Source organism: Somniosus microcephalus, chromosome 14 (assembly GCF_052327205.1).
Source record: "Somniosus microcephalus isolate GS21.2 chromosome 14, FLI_Smic_1.0, whole genome shotgun sequence".
In the NCBI taxonomy this organism is placed as follows: Eukaryota; Metazoa; Chordata; class Chondrichthyes; order Squaliformes; family Somniosidae; genus Somniosus; species Somniosus microcephalus.
The window spans coordinates 55,607,314-55,627,441 of NC_141000.1; the positions used below are offsets into that span (position 1 = coordinate 55,607,314).

At 43.4% G+C, this 20,128-nt stretch overlaps 1 protein-coding gene across 3 annotated transcripts in view; it reads right to left on the reverse strand.

The window, feature by feature from the left end:
* Nucleotides 1-4,653: 4,653 nt before the first annotated feature.
* The window catches only part of LOC147107500 (zinc finger X-chromosomal protein-like), a 56,082-nt gene continuing 40,607 nt past the window's right edge, over nt 4,654-20,128 (reverse strand). For 2 of the 3 annotated variants that reach the window (XM_086006574.1, XM_086006572.1), the window contains exons 8-10: nt 16,855-16,992; nt 11,993-12,133; nt 4,654-8,495 (exon numbers count right to left, since the gene is read on the reverse strand). In XM_086006574.1, coding sequence (XP_085862700.1) covers nt 7,300-8,495; nt 11,993-12,133; nt 16,855-16,992 — 1,475 coding nt within the window. In that variant the 3' untranslated portion in view covers nt 4,654-7,299. The remainder of the gene's footprint in view (nt 8,496-11,992; nt 12,134-16,854; nt 16,993-20,128) is intronic. The other variant, XM_086006573.1, reaches the window with a different exon arrangement.

Sequence of the window (20,128 nt, forward strand, 5' to 3'; positions counted from 1 at the left end):
TGAGGCAGATGGAATGGGAGGAGACTCGTGCAGGGTATAAACACCAGCACAGGCTAGTTGGACCGAATGGCCTGTTTCTGTGCTGTATATTCCATGTAATTCTATGTAAGTTGGTTTAAAATTTTGGGTATAGACCTTTCATCAAAACTATAGACCTTTCATCAAAACTGAAAGATAAGTAAGCATTTTAGTAAGGTTGGAAAAAAACAAAGAAACAAGCAGTAGATTCTCTAATCATGGAGAGAGAGAGTGACAGAGAGAGAGTTAATGGGTTGAATGGCCTGAAAGTTGCTCTATTGGAAACTGTTGGATGATATAAAATATTTACAGTGAGGAAATGGAAAGACTTTACAACAACATTTTGCATTTATATAGCATCTTTAATGTAATAAAATGTCCCAAGGTGCTTCACAGGGACGCAATCAGACAAAAATTGACACCGAGCCAAAGAAGACGACATTGGGATAGGTGACTAAAAGCTTGGTCAAAGAGATAGGTTTTAAGAAACGTCTTGAAGGAGGAGAGAGCGGTGGAGAGGCAGAGAGGTTTAGGGAGGGAATTCCAGAGCAAAGGGCCTAGGCAGCTGAAGGCACAGCCTCTAAAGGTGGAGTGAAATGCATGAGCGGCGTTTTAAAAAAAAACATGCAAATAGTTAAGAGGTTGAAAAGACATGGGAGATGCGCACACAATGAGAAAAGGAGGAATTGGAGAGAAGGAGATCGGAACCAAACTCAACAAATGCTGGCTTGTGCTGAGCATTTCTGGAACAGCATAGGAGACAAAGACAGAGAGGTCAGAGTGGGAATAGGAGCGAGAGTTAAAGTCACAGGGGTGGGTTGGAGGATCAGGGTCAGATTTGCAGACAGAACAGAGGTGTTGAGCAAAGTGGTCACCTAATGTGGATTCAGTCTCTCCAATGTAGAGAGGGCCAAACCATGAACAGTGACTACAATACACTAGATTAGATGGAGTACAAGTGAACTGCTGTCTCGAATGCAAGGAGGGTTTGGGCCTCTGTTGTGGGAGGAGGTAAAGAGACAGGTGTTGCGTCTGCTGCAGTTGCAGAGGAGAGTGCCAGGGAAGGGCAACTGGAAGTAGAGGGAGTGGAAGAGTGAACAAGGGTATCAGAGCGGTAATGTGGAGGGGATAGGATAGCTAGTGGGATAGTGTTGGAGGTGGCAGATGATGATCTGACAAATGCAGGTCCTAGCAAGGTAGAAACTGAAGACGAGGGTTGATCCCGTCGTTGAAGGTGGAGGAAGTGGCTCGACTGAAGAGAAAGGAGGACATTTCAGAAGCTCTGGCTTGGAAAGTGGAGTCATGAGAGCAAATGCAATAGAGACAGAGAAACTGGAAGAAAGAGACAGAGTCCTTACAGGAGATGGGATGGGAAGTAGCACAATCCAGGTAAGAATAAAGCACTGAAAGCCAGAGAACAGGCAGAATTCACTTACCTTTCAAGATATCACCATGGACCTCCTGACAGGAGGACACTTTCTGGTTCAAACACAGTATTGTGTACGGACACATGACACTTTATAGGCTTGGCACTGGGGTGAGACATCCCAAAGGCTACACTTTCAGGTGTGATGCCCTTGCAAAGTGTAACCAGCAAAGACTGACAATAAAGCACACTACAAAATGGGTACCCTGGAGTTTTAGCAGCACTAACTTCAGGGGCTTTTCCTGTGACTATTCACCTCTGCCACATTAAATTGGAGAGTATATAGCAGTGCAAACTTTAGATCAATGAACAGACTCAATTCCCCCCCCCCCCCCCATTCTATTCTTATAGCTTTACTTGTGCTTTCTCTTGGCTATTAAGCAGGCTGGCAAAATTAATAGCAGTCCTCAGGAGAAACAGTAACTCTCTACCTATTTTCCAAAATCAGTGACCAAAGGGATGTTGCTGACCGTGGTTACCTGATAAAGTTCTTCCAAATTATACTTTATTGATGTGCTATTCTGAATGGCGCCCACTGCTTCATGGAGTTTCTGCCACATATCCTGAGTGTAGTTGTCAGGCAATTTTGGTTTATCTTTGAAGTTCTTGAGTATTGGATATTGTGATTCCACCCTGGTGGGACATTTTCAATAACATAGAGGTCCCTTCGTGGATCAGACTGGCCTCCCACATTCTCATGGTTTGCCAGTTAGGGATAGTGTTGTATTTATTTTGCATTCAGTGAAAGGGAAAAGGTCAGTTGTTAGAATTCCGAAACCAGAGGATCTGGAAGGAACATTATGTAAAGGTGGAGGGAGATACACCTGTTTGAGTTTTTCCTTGTATTTTTGATTAAAGGTTGTTGTTTTTTTGTGTTTGTTGTTTTTAATAAAGATTCTACGATGCGTTGTTAATAAAGATGTATGTGTACCAAGTGGTGCAGGGGTGTTGGACCCCTCCATGCTTGGCTGTGTGTAAAACGACTGTGGTTATTCTATGTATACTTATGTACACTACATTTTCGCGGAATGGGAAGTGCATGTGTCATGGGTGTATTAGATAGGTAATTACAGGGGAAGGTTGACTATGGAGGGTCAGAAAATTTTGCTCACCTTGTAAGGATGATACTTCAAGCAAGTTTTAGTATCACAGGGGGGAGTGTAAGATTCGCAAAATTCCCACATTCCCCCAAGGTTATTAATAAAAGGGACCCTGCATAGACATTTTAAAAAGGGTACCCAAAAGATGGCGTCCGCACCGCGTGACCAAAAGCCTGTAAGATTTTTAAAGCTTGGACTCTGTAGCACAGAACAGGCAGTTTCGGGAAATCGAAACTTAAAATGCATTTCTGTGAAAAAGGACTTTGTGTTTGAAAACCCAAACAGTTAAGCAAACACTGAATATGCATTTCGTCAGATTGGAACAGATCAACCCAGTTAGGCCTAAGCATGAAGCCATTAGTTTGTCTGCATAAATAATCAGAAACAGCTTAGGGAAGCCACCAAGGCTGCACAGGCCGATTAAAATGCATTAATGACAATACAGCTCGGATATCGGGCCATTAGGTGCGATAAACGGCCATCTAGAACTAGTTAGTTTAGATTGGTGTAATCATTTAAAACAGCCCGCCAAAAGTGAAACAATGGACTGACCCGATTTGGCGCGCAGATTAGGGCCTGCCGAAGGAGTATAATTGTAGGCCCATCAGTACCAATCGCTCTCTTGACTCTGACCTCTTGTCTGGTCTTGGGCTGCCGCCGTTCATACTCGTACCCTGGCCTCATGGCGGGTTCTCTTCTTGCTCCCCGCATTGGGTTTTCAACAGTCAAGGACATCTATACCAATCGCAGGGGTGGGGAATGAGACCCGAGTCCAAAGTCACCCAGGACACCCGGGCCATGGGAGAGGGCAGAGGAAACGAGGCGAAACGAACCAAGACGAAGAATAAGGTAGACCCAACAAAGAGCAGAGAAGGGCAGCAGAAGACGCACTAACAAAACCCGAGCGCCTAGTTATAAGCTGGCGCTTGGAGGAAGAAAATATATGGAGAGAATAAGTTGGCCATTGGCCACTGCGAATTAAGCAGGCGTTAAACGCAGGTGTCCACGCCATAACGAATATACTGGCATTCTGAGAATGGGTAGAAAAATCTAAGCAGTAAAGACTGCCAACGCAACATTACCGCCGACGACCGCCCGAGGGAGAAGAGAACCCATCGCGACGAGATGACAACGGTAGCTGAGAGGAAAAGGTGTGTCGCAGCAACAGCTCCAGCACAGCGCCCTGAGACCACGTGGCGACAGAGTATCCCAAGGGACAGGAGACCAGACCTCAAAACTCGCGATTGCTAAAACAACAGGCTTTGCTTTGGATTGGTGAGCACGAATTCTTGGCCCCTCATAGCTTAATCTAGTTAGGTATAAGGGTGGGATAAGGATAAGGGGATTGTTAATGTAGTTTATTTTCCCTCGATGTGCCGTGTGTTCCCCATTCCCTGTATAAGTAGTTATTTTGTTTATGCCTGTAAGCATTTACCAGTAATTTCTCGTAAGACTGTGTTGTTATTTCTGTTTTAATAAAATCTTGGTTTTCTTACATCCAAACCACTTGTCTACTCGAATTTTTTCTGTATCGCCGCCTGCACCTAAGTCCGGTGTCTAGAACCCAGGGGCGTGGGAGCGATTCGAACCGCTCACCAACAGCCAGGGGCATAACTGACTGGGCGCACGCGACCCGCCACCCCCTACATGATCTTTCTTGTTCATATTGCTCAATGCATTCATGTTTAAAAAAAGGAAAGATTTGCATTTACATAGCGCCTTTCACGACCACCGGACGTCTCAAAGCGCTTTACAGCCAATTAAGTACTTTTTGAGTGATGTCACTGTTGTAATGTAGGAAATTTAGGCTGATTTGACCACTCCAGTAAATGTCCATTTGAAATTACTCAAAGCTGACCTCAACTGTCCTCAAAGGTCTTCATTCTGGCTGCATGGCAGCATTGAAATTCCAGTCCAGAATGTGCAGAGACAATACGCAGTAGCCTGCACAATGCAATATTTAAAACACTATTAACCTGACTTGCAACTCCTTATAATCCCAAAGATTTATTAGCTATTGAAAACCTGTACAGAAATGTATTCATTACTAATAGTGAACAGCTTAATTACTACCAATGTACTTACAAAGACTGGGGAAAATTCAGTAAATGATGCAAAGGAAAATAATCTGAATTTTATTTGTTTACAGATTATATGAAGTACAATGTTAAGTACAATAATGTCACAGAGGATGGTTCTGTTTACAGGGACATAAAACTTACTTTTCAAACCAGCTGGCTTTTTAAAAATCGAACAGTTTACATTTTATCCCAGTAAAAAAAATTCTACACCCATTCAAAAGTTTCCCTCGGCTGCCCCAAAAAACGGATCAAATCCATTAAACAATTCAATTGTTTAACAGCTAAAATTACTTTTCCAAGCATGTAATTATGTCCGCACAATAAGCAACTATTAACTTTTTTAATGCAGTATATGTCTTTAAATTTTTAAACATATACATTTTCCCTTATTGCCCCTTCTCCAAAAGTCTCAATAAATTGGACTAGCACCAGCAGCCTCTGGCACTGAGTGCTCAAGCTCGACCAATAGCACAGTATCTGTTGTCAGCGTACAGTTTAAACATTTTTTTGAGTTCCTAATATCAGAGTAACAAATTTAACACCAAATATGTTTCTGATGAGACAATAACTCAACTAAATTTCATCCATGTAGAGTAGCTATTATGACGCACATGAATTTCCATTACAAAGCACAACAAAGAGACTGGGGCATTGTTGCAATATTAGACTCACGTTAATTTATAAAGGATGTGGGGGTGGTGTGAAGATAGCCAACTAAAATAGTAGAACATTTACATAACTGCTACATAGTATCTATTTCACTGCACTGCAAAATCTGTTATTTCAAGCAGGTATCAAAAGAAATAACAGCAGAGTTTATGCTGTGTATTTTGTAGTAAGGTGGGGAGGGGCTTAAAGCACAAAGATTAAAATTTTACAAAATTGCAATCTGTTTTTAGTGCTCCTCACACACCAAAGCATTCTGGAATGATTTCAACAAATTTATTGCTCAAAAGCATTTTCCTTAAGGATAGAATATGCTACTTTAAATTAGATGACTGCTTTCTGAAGAATTTAAATTATGGTTAATCACTGTGCTTCCAAAAATCTTTTACAGTAATGGAATGTTGTCTTGTACCATGTTTTCTTTTAAATAATGTATTTTCCCCCATTTACAGCCAAAGGTGTCTAATGCCTGGAGAACATGTAGAGGAATTAGAGTTTTGCCAGTTATAGAATGATATAATTTGTAGCTCTTCCATTTGAAATTTATTTCAACTTGCACGCCATTTACACGATGCTGATATACATAAAGGCCAATTTATTACATTTCAAACCTTGCAGGATGCTGTAGAAATTATAAGTAGCACACTGTCTCGAAGCTCAAACAATTAGAAAAAATTATACAAACCTGAAATTGCTGAATTATACTGTCATTTTCTTTCTTATTTGTCTCAACCTTTCAATTTTATTCTGTTTCCAAGTGAATATACTGTATTTGAAGATTGCATTCAGGTTATTCCACTTTGTATTTTACCCGGCAGTGGTTTCTCAATACTTTAAAAGTTGCATCCTTTCTTTTTGTATTTGTGTTACAAAGATTTAGGTAGACAGAACACCAGTCTCTCTCTCCCCGCCCCCCTCCACTATGACCAGACTGAGGTACATGGTGTAAAGCAGGATACTGCATACATCGGAGTTATTTCTTTTAAAATATAGTTTTTGCAGCTCATGCAGAACAGATACTAATACGTACATATTTTTCCTTTAAACTGCTAATTTAAGATTAAGCTGCAGTATACTACAGAAAGCACTGGACTTTTTTTTAGAAAACATATAGTGCTATTTGTTTTATTTATACAAGATACAGACATTGGCAAAATATAATCCTGGAAAAATGTGTACACTTGTAAAAACATGAGCGATGTCATTCTTTTTACACAATATCTGGAAAAGTAAATTAGCGGAGAGAATTCTGCCACAACAATGCATTGCTAGACCACACTTGACACCGAGGAATGAAGCACATCTGGAAATACAGGTAAAATGTAGTAAGGCAAAGGCCTTTAGGCTCAAGATTATGTCAGTGAAGTTTTTTTTCTCTTTCTAAAACATGAAATTGTAATAAAAATTGAAATCCAAATAAGGACTGAAAACATTCTATTACCAGAATACATTGCAGCGTCAGAAGCGTAGGTGAAAAAATATAACTATAGCTCAAACACCAAAATGAAATGTCAAAATACAGAAGGATATGCTGAAAACATGGATTTCAGCCAGTTAGCAAGCAAGCACATAAACTGTAGCACTTCAACAAAACTGAGCAATGAGACAAACTGATAAAGGGCCACATTTGCCATCAATAATTAATCTGAAGCTAAATTGTTCTCGTATAAAATAGTTAATTTTGGGTCCAGTAATTATATAATGGCAGGGACCGTAGAACTGTAGCTGACTGGTTGCAGCTAACTTGTTACTTTCATCTCTTAAAAGAGCTGACACCATGTTCCAAAAAAATGTCCATTTAATGGATTTCTAAAGTCAAAGGACATACGGCTTTTCAATTTAGGCTAGATCTCCAATCTATGACACAATACAAATGGAGAGGGGGGAAAAGTTAGTTCAGTAATCAGAGTGAACTTAACTTCCAAGTCTTTAACAATGAATGGACACAAATATTCTTTATCGAACAACTGATGTACTAGAAGCAGTTGCTTCCTAACTTGAAAATAGTTCATGATAACCCCTCGACCAAAACAGCATCCTTATGATGTCGAGAAATATGCTGGTTCTTTTCTGAAGGTCTTCGGAAGCCTTTCTTGCAGTAATCACAACGATGGGGATAGTCCTTTGTGTGAATAGAAATAACGTGCCTTTTAAAGCCTGAGGCATCGGTAGTGCTATACTCACAGTACTCACACTGATAAACTTTTTTGCCACTGTGGGTTTTCATGTGCTTCTTGAGCTCAACCTGTTGCCGAAAGCCCTTTTTGCAACGTTTACATCTGAACGGCAGATCCTTGGTATGAACTGAAAGAATATGACGGCTAAGCACAAAAGGGTCTGCAATTTTAAAGTCACAGTGCCTACACTGGTGCAGTTTTTTACCCTTGTGAGTTGACATGTGTTTCTTGAGCTCTGAGGGTCGATGAAAGCCCTTGTCACATACCTCGCACTTGTGAGGGTAGTCCTTGGTATGGACTGAAATAATATGGCGCTTCAGATCACTGGAATTGGAACTCCTGTGATCGCAGTGTGTGCACTGGTGGGTTTTGTGTCCCTGATGAATGGCGGCATGTTTCTGCAGTTCTTTGGCATCTGTGAATGTCATCAAACAATGCTCACACTTGAATGGCAGATCCTTGCTGTGCTTTGTCTTCATGTGGGTTTTCAGGTTTGAGGCATCAGCTGACTTGTAGTCACAATACTGGCACTGGTAGGGTTTCTCCCCAGTGTGGGTTCGCATGTGCTTCCTCAGCTCTGATGGATGGCGAAACCCCTTGCCGCACTCCACACATATGTGAGGGAAATTCTTGCTGTGCACGGCCAAGAGGTGGCGATTCAGAAGCCCCTGCTCCGCAGTCTCATACTCGCAAAATTTGCACTTGTGCATCTTTGTGGCTCCCTTTTCCCGGTGAACCAACTTATGGGAAACCAGTGCTCCTGGGTGAGAAAACATCTTGCCACATTCATCGCACTCATAGGTCTTCTCCACTTTGCTCATGAGCATGTGGCTCTCCAGGTGGTTGTGTAAACTGGTTTTCTTGTTGGTAGTGTAATCACAGTCAGTACACTGGTATTTTTTCTTGGTCAGCTGCTCTGGATGATTTTTCATGTGTCTCTTCAGGAAGCCCCTGGACTTGAACTTTTTTCCACAGATCATACATGGATAAACAGTTATAGGATGTCCATCAGGCCCTATGATGATTGCTGCATCAGAGTGAAGAAATAAAAGTCAGCATTCTACTCCAAACTATTTTATGTTATGCGACTGTTACTTTGTATGGTTAATTAGCTTACGAGTTTCCAAGAACAAAAACTAGAATAGCATGGCAATGTGTTTCATTTGAAGCTTCACTACAGATAGATAGTTAGCAATTTTCTGTAATGAAATTTTAATTCTTGGCATCCCTGTAGCAATCGTTTTTGGATAGTATATTTTGTGTAAACTTTAAAATTGTACCTTTCACCCAGAGGCTTGGTTTGCAACCTTCTCATGCGCAAGTGCAAAAACCCAAATTAAATCACCTCCTCAAAATAAAAATAAAATCTCCATCCTTCCGCTCTAGTACTGAAAGGAAAGGTTGTGTAGTCAAAATGCTTTAAGGTAGCCCCTCCCCCATGTTTCAATTGGTTAAGAGAGCACATCGAGCTATACGATCCTGAGTTTGTTATTAGCTGACCTCAGCCAGACTGGCATTAAAGGTGTTGCAGTTGGCCTTAACCTCCTTCAGCTAGGGAGGGGGAGAGTAAATAGTAATGGTTCCCATTCCTGATTGCAATCCAGTGACCTCTGCTGAAAAGTGGACGGCAGGTCAGCACAGGATTAGATAGGCTGTGATGCACATGCCCAGTAGTCTGCCGACAATTAGTCTGGGCTCACATATTAAGAAAGGTCGCTTGGGTGAGACACCAGAGCATACCCGAGGCCTGTGAATTCATACACCAGTGTAAGCCAGTGCCCATCAGAAAATGGGAGGTGGGTGTTTAACAAAACCCAAAAGAGAGCACATGGAGGCAGATCAACGTAAACTTAAAAAGCCAGATACTGCATAAACACACTAGCGCTGTCCTTCAGTTCTGCCTACCAGCCTGGTGGGAAAGGGAAAAGGTAGAAGCGAGCTGTACCTGTAGAAACTTCCAGAGTTAGCCCAATTACAATAATGTAAGTGAGCTCCTGGTCCATATTGTGGCTGACTTTGGAAGCTTGTCTGGGGGAGGGGGGCAAAAAATTACATGGGAACATTTGAAAGGACACAGCCACGTAAAGGTAAGTGACTATTTATGAGGGAAATTAGTTTTTAAAAGGACTAAATATTTGAGGCATGCTTGAGCCCAACACCAATTTTGGGCAAAAACATAGCTGGTACTATCCAGTTACTGCTACAATAAACATGGAAGAAACAAACAAAGAGAGTCAGTGGGTTAGTGATGGAGCAGCACAGCACCTAACTCCCTGCTTGATGGCTGGTGTACTGGAGCTGCGCTTGCATGAGGTGGGTGAAAGGAGGGTTACCGTGTTAGCCGCTCTAAAGTATCTTCCGCAGAGATCAGTGGGGCAGCATGTTTAGCAGGTGGTGGTGGTGGCCAGGCTTAACATTGTATGCACTGCCTACAAGATCTGGAAACAAATGTGGAAGCTGGTATACATTATGGAAGCTGCCAAGGTAAGCCTATGCAATGGTTCCATTTACCAGGTATATGCCCAGCATATGCATGCCCCACACGGTGCTATTGGGCCATGCCGAGCCCTCACATAACTTTACATTTTTTCATTGCTAACCATGCGTGTACATATGCACACATTTCATCTTTAATTTGTAACAGGCCATGGCACACATCTTCAAACGGCTTCACACAAAAAAACATTGTAGCACAGCCACTGCAGTTTTGGCACATGTTTCTGTCACTGTTTCATGTGCTCCTTCAATTCATCATGCCAAGACTACATTACATGGCAGCTAATACAAGGAAATAGGCCAAGGCAGGAGAAGGTCTCAGAAATTACAAGCCCTTGACTCCCTTGGAGGATACCATCCAGGGTGACCTCGCCTCTAAGAACACTGAGGGTGCAAAAGGAGGCGAGTCTATAAACCTGTCTGTAAGGGAGCAGCATCTGCTGACAAGAAATGCCTACTGCACCTGGTATTCCCAGGCAGTCGCCAAAGCAAATACTAACCAGGTTTAACCGTTCCGCTTCCAAGATCAGATGGGATCGGGCGCTTTCAGAATAGTGTGGCAGTAGGCCAATGTATGGGGGGTGGGGTGCAGAGATGGACATTTTTAATGACAAATAAACAAACTTCCCACAGTGCTAGTTTTGCTTTAACTAATTCTGGAGTCTGAGGAACAAAGTTAGGTTGAGTCTAATTTGAGGGCCAATGTTAGAAGGCTCTTAAATATGTATGTAGGTTTGCAGCAAGTTTCTACGGAAACACAGTGCAGGATAAACCAGCAGGATCAGAAGTTTCAGTTTGTGATCAGCACATGGCAAGTTCTTGGCACCTCCTCTGGCAGTGTGGACAAGTGTACATCAGGTGCTTTCCTACAAGGATTGAGGGAGGACATTTTTTAAAAAAGAAAATGAATGACCAAATCTTCCAGCACTACTCTCTCACATGTCTTAGAGATCAATTTAAGAATAACATTGGACATATGAGGAGAGGTTGAGTAGATTGGGACTCTACTCATTGGAGTTCAGAAGAATGAGAGGCGATCTTATTGAAACATATAAGATTGTGAAGGGGTTGGATCGGGTGGATGCGGGGAGGATGTTCCCGATGATGGGTGAAACTAGAACTAGGGGGCATAGTCTTAGAATAAGGGGCTGCTCTTTCAAAACTGAGATGAGGAGGAACTACTTCACTCAGAGGGTGGTAGGTCCATGGAATATGCTGCCCCAAAAAGCTGTAGAAGCTACATCATTACATAAATTTAAAACAGAAATAGACAGTTTCCTAGAAGTAAAGGGAATTAAGGGTTACGGGGAGCGGGCAGGAATTTGGACATGAGTCTAGGTTCGGATCGGTCATGGCCCTGTGGGTAGCGGAGCAGGCCCAGGGGCTGTGTAGCCTGATCCTGCTCCTATTTCGTGTGTCTAATTCTGTTAGATTCAGGAGATGGTTCTGTGATAGTAGATTGGCGGTTAGGATCAGATCAGCCATGATCTTATTGAATGGCGGAGCAGGCTCAAGGGGCCGATTGGCCTACTCCTGCTCCTATTTCTTATGTTCTTACTGGCAGGGGCTTGGAAGAAAGTAATCTATTCAGTCAGGGAACAGTGCAATGGTACGTGGTTAAAGGAAAGTATCATTTTAAAATGGAATGGGAAAACAAATTAAGGGTATGTATGTAGATAGTTTCCAGTTATACTAGTATCAAAATGAAACAACTGTCAGAGAATGCTCCCTCCTCCCCCAAGTTTAGCATTTTTCAGTTTTGGGAGCAACAAGTTAATGTTCAAATAGAGAACTGTGAATGATGGTTCCTGGCACACTGAATTTTAAAAAGGTGCTAAAAGGCGATGAGAGGAAACCCCTTTGTTTGAAGATGAGCTAAAGACATCGCTTCCTGCAGATATGTGAACAGGAAAAGTAGCCAGTTTTGGTAGGTTTGAGTTGACCAGTTATCAAACAGCATTGCAAAAAACCGATCTTCCACTGCCACCACTGAATGGGCATTAAAAATTAATGAGGAAAATTCTGTACCTGTCTGATACTGTCTACTTTCAAGTCTCTTCCTTTTCCTTGACTTTGGCTTAGCCAGCCTGGTAAGCTCAGCTGTTCCATCTGCTTGTAGAAGGTGGCTGGCAGTTCCATTCCTGTTCTCTACAGTATCAGAACTATTACCTGAGAGAGGACAAAAATCATCTGTTTTTAGCGTTCACTTTACATATTTTATTTCAGGATTCTAATTAAATTAAAAAAATAAATTCATGTATTTTCATATCATATCTTCTATATATATAAATAAATAAAAGGATATGTCTCTCTGTCTGTCTCTCTGTCCGGCTATACAATCAAAAGTTATAGAGCGTACCTACACATATGTTATATCAAAAGAAAGCTCATCATTAGGGGACTCTTGTAGGCGTATTTACTTTTTGCTCGGACAAAAATTGTGCCGACGGTATCCAAAAAACGTTCAAAATTCCGCTCATTAGCATCGAGTGGGGGCGGGTTCATTGTGTGCGCGGGCGGGCCATCCTACAGTTGAGTGACGTGATGATTGACCAATCCTACAGTTCAGTGACCTGACGGTTGACCAATCGGTGCGTGTGTGGGTGGGCCTTATCATTCTGAACTGAGGTGAGTGGCCGCCATCTTGATTCCAAACTGTTCATTTCTTTTTCCCACTTTCTGAGTGTTTCTTTTCAAATCTACATTTCCAGCAAAAAAAAAGTTGCTTTACAAACAAATTGTTTTTAAAAAAAAGTTAATTAATTTGTAAATCTTTTCTCTAACATCTAGAATTTTCCTACCTTTCACCGTTTTTCCAGGCCTGTAAGCCTGGGCCTCTGTTGCCCAGCCACGCCCAAGCTAGGCACCTCCCGTCGCGCTCAACAAGCGGCTCGCGATCGCCACCATCTTTGTGAAGGCTGGAGGGGGCGGGCCTGAGCCGAGCGTCGCCACCGCCGCCATCTTAGTAAAGGCGGGTGGGGCAGGAGTCAGCGCGCGCGACTTGAGTCCGGCCGGGCCTCACGTGGTAGGTTGCGCGGCGGCGTCTCTCTCTCTGCTCTTGAAGCCGGCTCAGGCGGGGGGGGCGGAGCTCGGGAGATCAGGCCTCGGGAGATCAGGGGGGGCGAGCCTCGGGAGATCGGCGGGGGCAGGGCTCGGGAGATCGGGTTCGGGAGATCGGGCCTCGGGCGGGGCTCAGGAGATCGTGGCTTGGGAGATCGGGGGGCGGGGCTCGGGAGATCGGGGGGCGGGGCTCGGGCTGACGGGGCGCTCCCCTCCCCCCTTTTTCCCCCTCCCCTTCTTCCCCCTCCCCCTTCTTCCCCCCATCCCCCTTCTTCCTCTCCCCCTTCTTCTCTTCCCCCCAGTCGCTCTCTCTCTTCCCCCCAGTCGCTCTCTCTCTTCCCCCCAGTCGCTCTCTCTCTTCCCCCCAGTCATAGAGTTATACAGCCCTTCGGCCCATCGTGTCTGCGCCGGCTATCAAGCCCTATCTATTCTAATCCCATTTTCCAGCACTTGGTCCGTAGCCTTGTATGCTATGGCATTTCAAGTGCTCATCTAAATGCTTCTTGAATGTTGTGAGGGTTCCTGCCTCTACCACCCTTTCAGGCAGAGTTCCAGATTCCAACCACCCTCTGGGTGAAAACGTTTTCCCCCAAATCCCATCTAAACCTCCTGCCCCTTACCTTGAAACTATGCCCCCTGGTTATTGACCCCTCTGAAGAGATCGCAAAGTCTCTGAAGAATGGATTTAGTCAAGAATATTTTTTGTGGACTTTATGGGATTTTTCTGAGGGTATTTTCCCTGTTATGGGATCGCCCTGTGCAGATACGTGAAAGACTGGTTTGTTAAAACTCCAGAGAATGCATGGCAGTTGGCTGTGACAAAAGGACTCATCCAGTATGTATGGGTCCGGCCGACAGTCCTGGAAAAAGGAAGTGGGCCATTGAACTTGATTAGAAAAACCACTCTAATATGCAAAGCACTTCTCACCTCCATCTCAGAAGAGAAGCAGAACAATGAACCCACTAGCTCACCCAGCAAAGACCGAAAGATATGTCCCAGGCTTCGGGCCATTAACCCAATACGCATGGGTCTGAGGATAACTCATCACAGATTTAGCTCCGGTGTGCTCAGAAGCAAATGGATTTTTAAGATTGGTGGGAAAAGACTATCTATAAAGACAGATTCTTTTCCACCATTCTCTCTCTCCTGCTCCTGCTCCAACAAGACAAGTACCAGAGAAACCGACGAGCAGAGCGATCGAAACCGGGGTAAGCTTAGTCTCTCAGAAGTGAAGTTTTTGGGCTATTCCGAGGGTTTATGCGACTGGGTAATTTGTTGGTAGGGGTGGAATCAGCATCCACCATAGCAATAAGGGAATTACTGCTTGTTATAGTCTCCAGTTTTGTACTGTATGTATGTTGATCATAATCTGGATTTTATTCTCCACAGGGATAGTGATTTCGTGTAGTAGTGCATGTTTTAGCCAGTGTATGTTAGACCAAATAAATACAAGTTTGATTTTTCACCGAAGCATTCCTGTCTGTGACTTATTTCATTTACACTCTAAATAATAATTCCCGGGTATAGAACTTTCGTAAGGCGGGGGCGATTCAAACCGTCCGTCTAGCAATTGGGCTAGGATCAAAAACCGTTTACATCTCCTGGCGACCAGCGGCAGGATCTGGGTTAAAGGAGTGTAAAAACCGCCTACACCTCTACTAAGGGGAAAAGTTCCTTTCTATCTACCCTATCTATGCCCCTCATAATTTTGTACACCTCAATCAGGTCCCCCCTCAGCCTTCTCTGCTCTAAGGAAATCAACCCCAGCTTGTTCAGTCTCTCTTCATAGAAGAAGCGCTCCAGCCCAGGTGAATCTCCTCTGCACCCTCTCCAATGCAATCACATCCTTCCTATAGTGTGGCGACCAGAACTGCACACAGTATTCCAGCTGTGGCCTAACTAGCGCTTTGTACAGCTCCATCATAACCTCCCTGCTCTTATATTCTATGCCTCGGCTAATGAAGGCAAGTATCCCATATGCCCTTTTAACCACCTTATTTACCTGTCCTGCTGCCTTCAGGGATCTATGTACATGCACACCAAGGTCCCTCTGATCCTCTGTCTTTCCTAGGGTCCTACCATTCATTGTGCATTCCCTTGCCTTGTTAGTCCTCCCAAAATGCATCACCTCACACTTTTCAGGGTTAAATTCCATTTGCCATTGTTCTGCCCATCTAGCCAACCCGTCTATCAGTGTGCACATCTTTGATTTAATCTTCATAGTCAAATGATGGTCCCAAATAACGAATAAAGTTGCAAATTTAGATATCGTTTTTCAATCATCTGTTCAATTCGATCTTCCCCTTCAACTTTAACCTTTGCATTTCCACTTGTGTCCCAAATCACATTGTATGTCTCGTCCATTGAAATAATAACAGACAATGTCCTAAAACACCATGATTATGCTGCTCTGTGATTAGCTAACAGAACCTCTTCTGCAAGTACTGGGCCCGATCTTGCCTTCCTGCAGTACCGCAACAAGACCGTGCCACAAACTTATGATATTGTCCAGTGAGCAGCAGAGTTTTAATGATTGTTATGGGAAAGGTTCAAACTCTGACCCTCTAGGTGGAAGTACAATGGTTACCTATGTTTCAACTACTTAATGAAACTTATGTATAGGTCTTGCTCACTCATTCCTTTTGTTAGCAAAAGGTTACTTGTACAAGTCACACCATATTTACATACTAGACTTTATAGGACTTGGTTTTAGCACACAGAACAAAAAACACCCAAATGGCTTTTTCTTTCCTACTTTCATATTATAAGATGTAATGACATTTACCACATGCCATGTACCTCGCTTAGTTTGTAGGATCTGACCCACTGTAACTGCAGAACGCTGAAGTGAAGCAGAACTGAGATACGTCACCCCTATTTACTATACTGTTCTTACTAATGGCTTGCTAAAGAGCAGCATTAGTTACGCCCTCAAATGGCTTAGCGCCCCACTGCATCAGAATGGTGTTGGGAGATCTGAATGATTGGATGATTTAGCAAGTTTAAAATAGGGGAACAAAATGAAGATTGCTTAGCTCACAATGTCCGTTCAGTCAAGCCCAGAACGATAAAAATATTTTTGTCTGTCTACTACAGGGAACACTAGATGGCAGGACTGTCATATGAGGAGAGATTGGGTCTACTAGGCCTGTATTCACTGGGGTTTAGAAGAATGAGAGGGGATCTCATTGAAACGTATAAAATTCTGACAGGGCTAGACAGACTGGATGCAGGGAGGATGTTTCCCCTGGCTGGGGGGTCTAGAACGAGGGGTCACAGTTTCAAGATAAGGGGTAGGACATTTAGGACTAAGATGAGGAGAAATTTCTTCACTCAGAGGGTGGTGAACCTGTGGAATTCTCTACCACAGAAGGCTGCGGAGGCCAAGTCACTGAATATATTTAAGGAGGAGATAGATAGATTTCTAGACACAAAGGCATCAATGGATATGGGGAAGAGAGAGGGAATATGGTATTGAGATAGAGGATCAGCCATGATCATATTGAATGGCGGAGAAGGCTCGAAGAGCCGAATGGCCTACTCCCGCTCCTATTTTTCTATGTTTCTATGTTCAGAGGCTACAGGGAACCTTACTCTATAAGGACCAGTGAAGTGTCTTGAGTTGGGGGAAAAGTTTCTATTTTCAGCTTAGAGATGCCTCACCTTGATACGTGCAAAATATGTGAGAAAAAAAATCCAATAAACTTTCAATCAGAATCAAATGTATAACTGTATACCACTGCACTGACAATAATCCCACTATATTTTTGAAATTAGTAAAATAAATCTTAACTGGTAACTCCTTAAGAAAATCTTTAAAGATATTTACCATATGCACTAGCCCAAGCTACAGGCACAAATGTTTTGCTAATGTCTGTGTCCTCAATTTGTTGCTCATGACCTACTGTTGCATCATCTTCTCCTACGATGACTTCCATGTAAACTTCATCTGCAATATCAGAACAATCTGTGAAAACCAGAGAACAGGCATGAGGAGTGACAGGGACTATCTCTCAATTCTTTCAAATAAGCTCATTTTACAAACTTCTCACTAAATGTCAAGTAAAAAGTACAAACCTCTTGGAACTACAAAACTGTAATGCAAATAAACATACCTCTAAGAGGTTTGCATTTTCAAGTTGTTTGGATCGTTCGCACTGAAATTTCAAACAAGCTGCCCCAGCATCAATGCAATTCCAAACAGAAAGGCTTGATGTTCCATCAGCCCAGATTTGTTTTATTTGAATTTGAATTCAAACAGCATGTGAAGTATTTACTTTGTTCACATTTACATTTTTCTTTTTCCTTCCCCACCACTTACTTTTGTTTAACTCAATCTCTTGCCTGCTATCTCTACAATTGAGCCAGTTTCATAACATTCAGGGCATTCTGAAGGGGGAGGGCGAACAGTCAGAGGTGGTGGTTCACATTGGTACCAACGACATGGGTAGAAAGAGGGATGAGGTCCTGCAACAAGAATTTAGGGAGCTAGGTAGCAGGACCTCAAAGGTTGTAATCTCTGGATTACTCCCGGTGCAATGTGCTAGTGAGTATAGGAATAGGAGGATAGAGCAGATGAATGCGTGGCTAAAGAGTTGGTGCAGGAGGGAGGGCTTTAGTTTCCTGGATCACTGGGTCTGCTTCTGGGGAAGGTGGGACCTGTACAAGTCGGACGGGTTGCACCTGAACCGGAACGGGACCAACATCCTTGCGGGGAGGTTTGCTAGTACTGTTGGGGCGGGTTTAAACTAACTTGGCAGGGGGATGGGATACGGAGTGGAGCTATAGTAGGGGGTGATGCACAGCCAAATATAGAGGAAAAAACAAGTCAGCCTGGAAGGCAGAGCAAATATGTAACGGCACAAGGGAGTATGGCAAGGCTGGATGGCATTTATTTTAATGCAAGGAGTCTTGCGAGTAAGGCAGATAAATTGAAGGTGTTGATGAACACATGGGAGTATGATATAGTTGCTATCACAGGGACATGGTTGAGGGAGGGGCAGGACTGGCAGCTCAATATTCCGGGGTATAGAATCTTCAGAGGAGGGGGTGTCGCAATATTAATCAAGGAGTCAATTACTGCTGTAAGGAGGGATGATATCTTAGCAAGTTCCTTTAATGAGGCCATATGGGTAGAACTTAAAAACAAAAACGGGGCAAGCACTTTGCTGGGAGTGTACTATAGGCCCCCAAGCAGTCAGGGGGAGATAGAGGAACAGATATGTAGGCAAATCTCAGCGAAGTGTAGAAATAATAGGGTAATAATAGTAGGGGATTTCAACTTCCCCAATATTAACTGGGATAGTCAGAGTGTGAAAGGCTTAGAGGGTGCAGAATTCTTAAAGTGCATCCAGGAGAGCTTTTTGAGCCAGCATGTAGAAAGTCCTACAAGAGAGGGGGCGGTACTGGACCTAATTCTAGGGAATGTGGCCGGGCAAGTGGTAGAAGTGTCAGTAGGAGAGCATTTTGCTGATATTGACCATAATTCGATGAGATTTAAGGTAGTCATGGAAAAGGACAAAGATGGACCGGAAATAAAGGTTCTAAATTGGGGGAAGGCCGATTTTAATATGATATGGCAGGATCTGGCCAAATTGGACTGGGATCAGCTACTTATAGGAAAATCCACATCAGAGCAGTGGGAGTCTTTCAGAAAGGAAATAGAGAGAGTACAACGCCAACATGTTCCTGTAAAGGTCAAGGGTGGGACCAACAAGCCCAGGGAACCCTGGATGTCAAGGGATATACAAGAATGGATTAGGAAAAAAAGGGAGGCTTTTGGCAGATACAAAGGACTAAAAACAGTGGAAGCCCTAGAGGAGTATAGAAAGTGCAGGGGGGCTACTTAAAAAAGAAATTAGGAGAGCGAAGAGGGGGCATGAAAAAACACTGGCGGGCAAAATAAAGGAAAATCCCAAGGCATTTTATAAGTATATTAAGGGCAAGAGGATAACCAGGGAAAGAGCAGGGCCCATTAGGGACCAAAGTGACAATGTGTGTGTAGAGCCGGAAGATGTAGGTGAGGTTTTAAATGAATATTTTGCATCTGTGTTCACTATGGAGAAGGGTGATGTAGGCATAGAAATCAGGCAGGGGGATTGTGATATACTTGAACAAATTAGTATTGAGAGGGAGGAGGTACTAGCGGTTTTAGTGGGCTTAAAATGGATAAATCTCCTGGCCCTGACGGGGTGTATCCCAGGCTGCTGTGTGAGACAAGGGAGGAGATTGCAGGGGCTCTGACACAAATTTTCAGAACCTCTCTGGTCACAGGGGAGGTGCCAGAGGACTGGAGAACAGCTAAGGTAGTACCATTATTCAAGAAGGGTAGTAGGGATAAACCAGGGAATTATAGGCCAGTGAGCCTAACATCAGTGGTAGGGAAATTATTGGAAAAAATTCTGAGGAACAAAATTAGTCTCCACTTGGAGAGGCAGGGATTAATCAAGGATAGTCAGCATGGCTTTGTCAGGGGGAGATCATGTTTGACCAATTTGATTGAATTTTTCGAGGGGGTGACTAGGTGTGTGGATGAGGGTAGTGCAGTTGATGTAGTCTACATGGACTTCAGTAAGGCTTTTGACAAAGTCCCATATGGGAGACCGGTCAAGAAGGTAAGAGCCCATGGGATCCAGGGCAATTTGGCACATTGGATCCAAAATTGGCTTAGCGGCAGGAGGCAGAGGGTGATGGTCGAAGGATGTTTTTGTGACTGGAAGCCTGTGTCCAGTGGTGTACTGCAGGGATCGGTGCTGGGTCCTTTGCTGTTTGTAGTGTACATTAATGATTTAGATATGAATGTAGGAGGTATGATCAGTAAGTTCGCAGATGACACGAAAATTGGTGGCGTGGTAAATAGCGAGGAGGGAAGCCTCAGGCTACAGGACGATATAGACGGGATGGTTAGATGGGCAGAACAGTGGCAAATGGAATTTAACCCTGAAAAGTGTGAGGTGATGCATTTTGGGAGGACTAACAAGGCAAGGGAATACACAATGAATGATAGGCCCTAGGAAGGACAGAGGATCAGAGGGACCTTGGTGTGCATGTACATAGATCCCTGAAGGCAGCAGGACAGGTAGGTAAGGTGGTTAAAAAGGCAT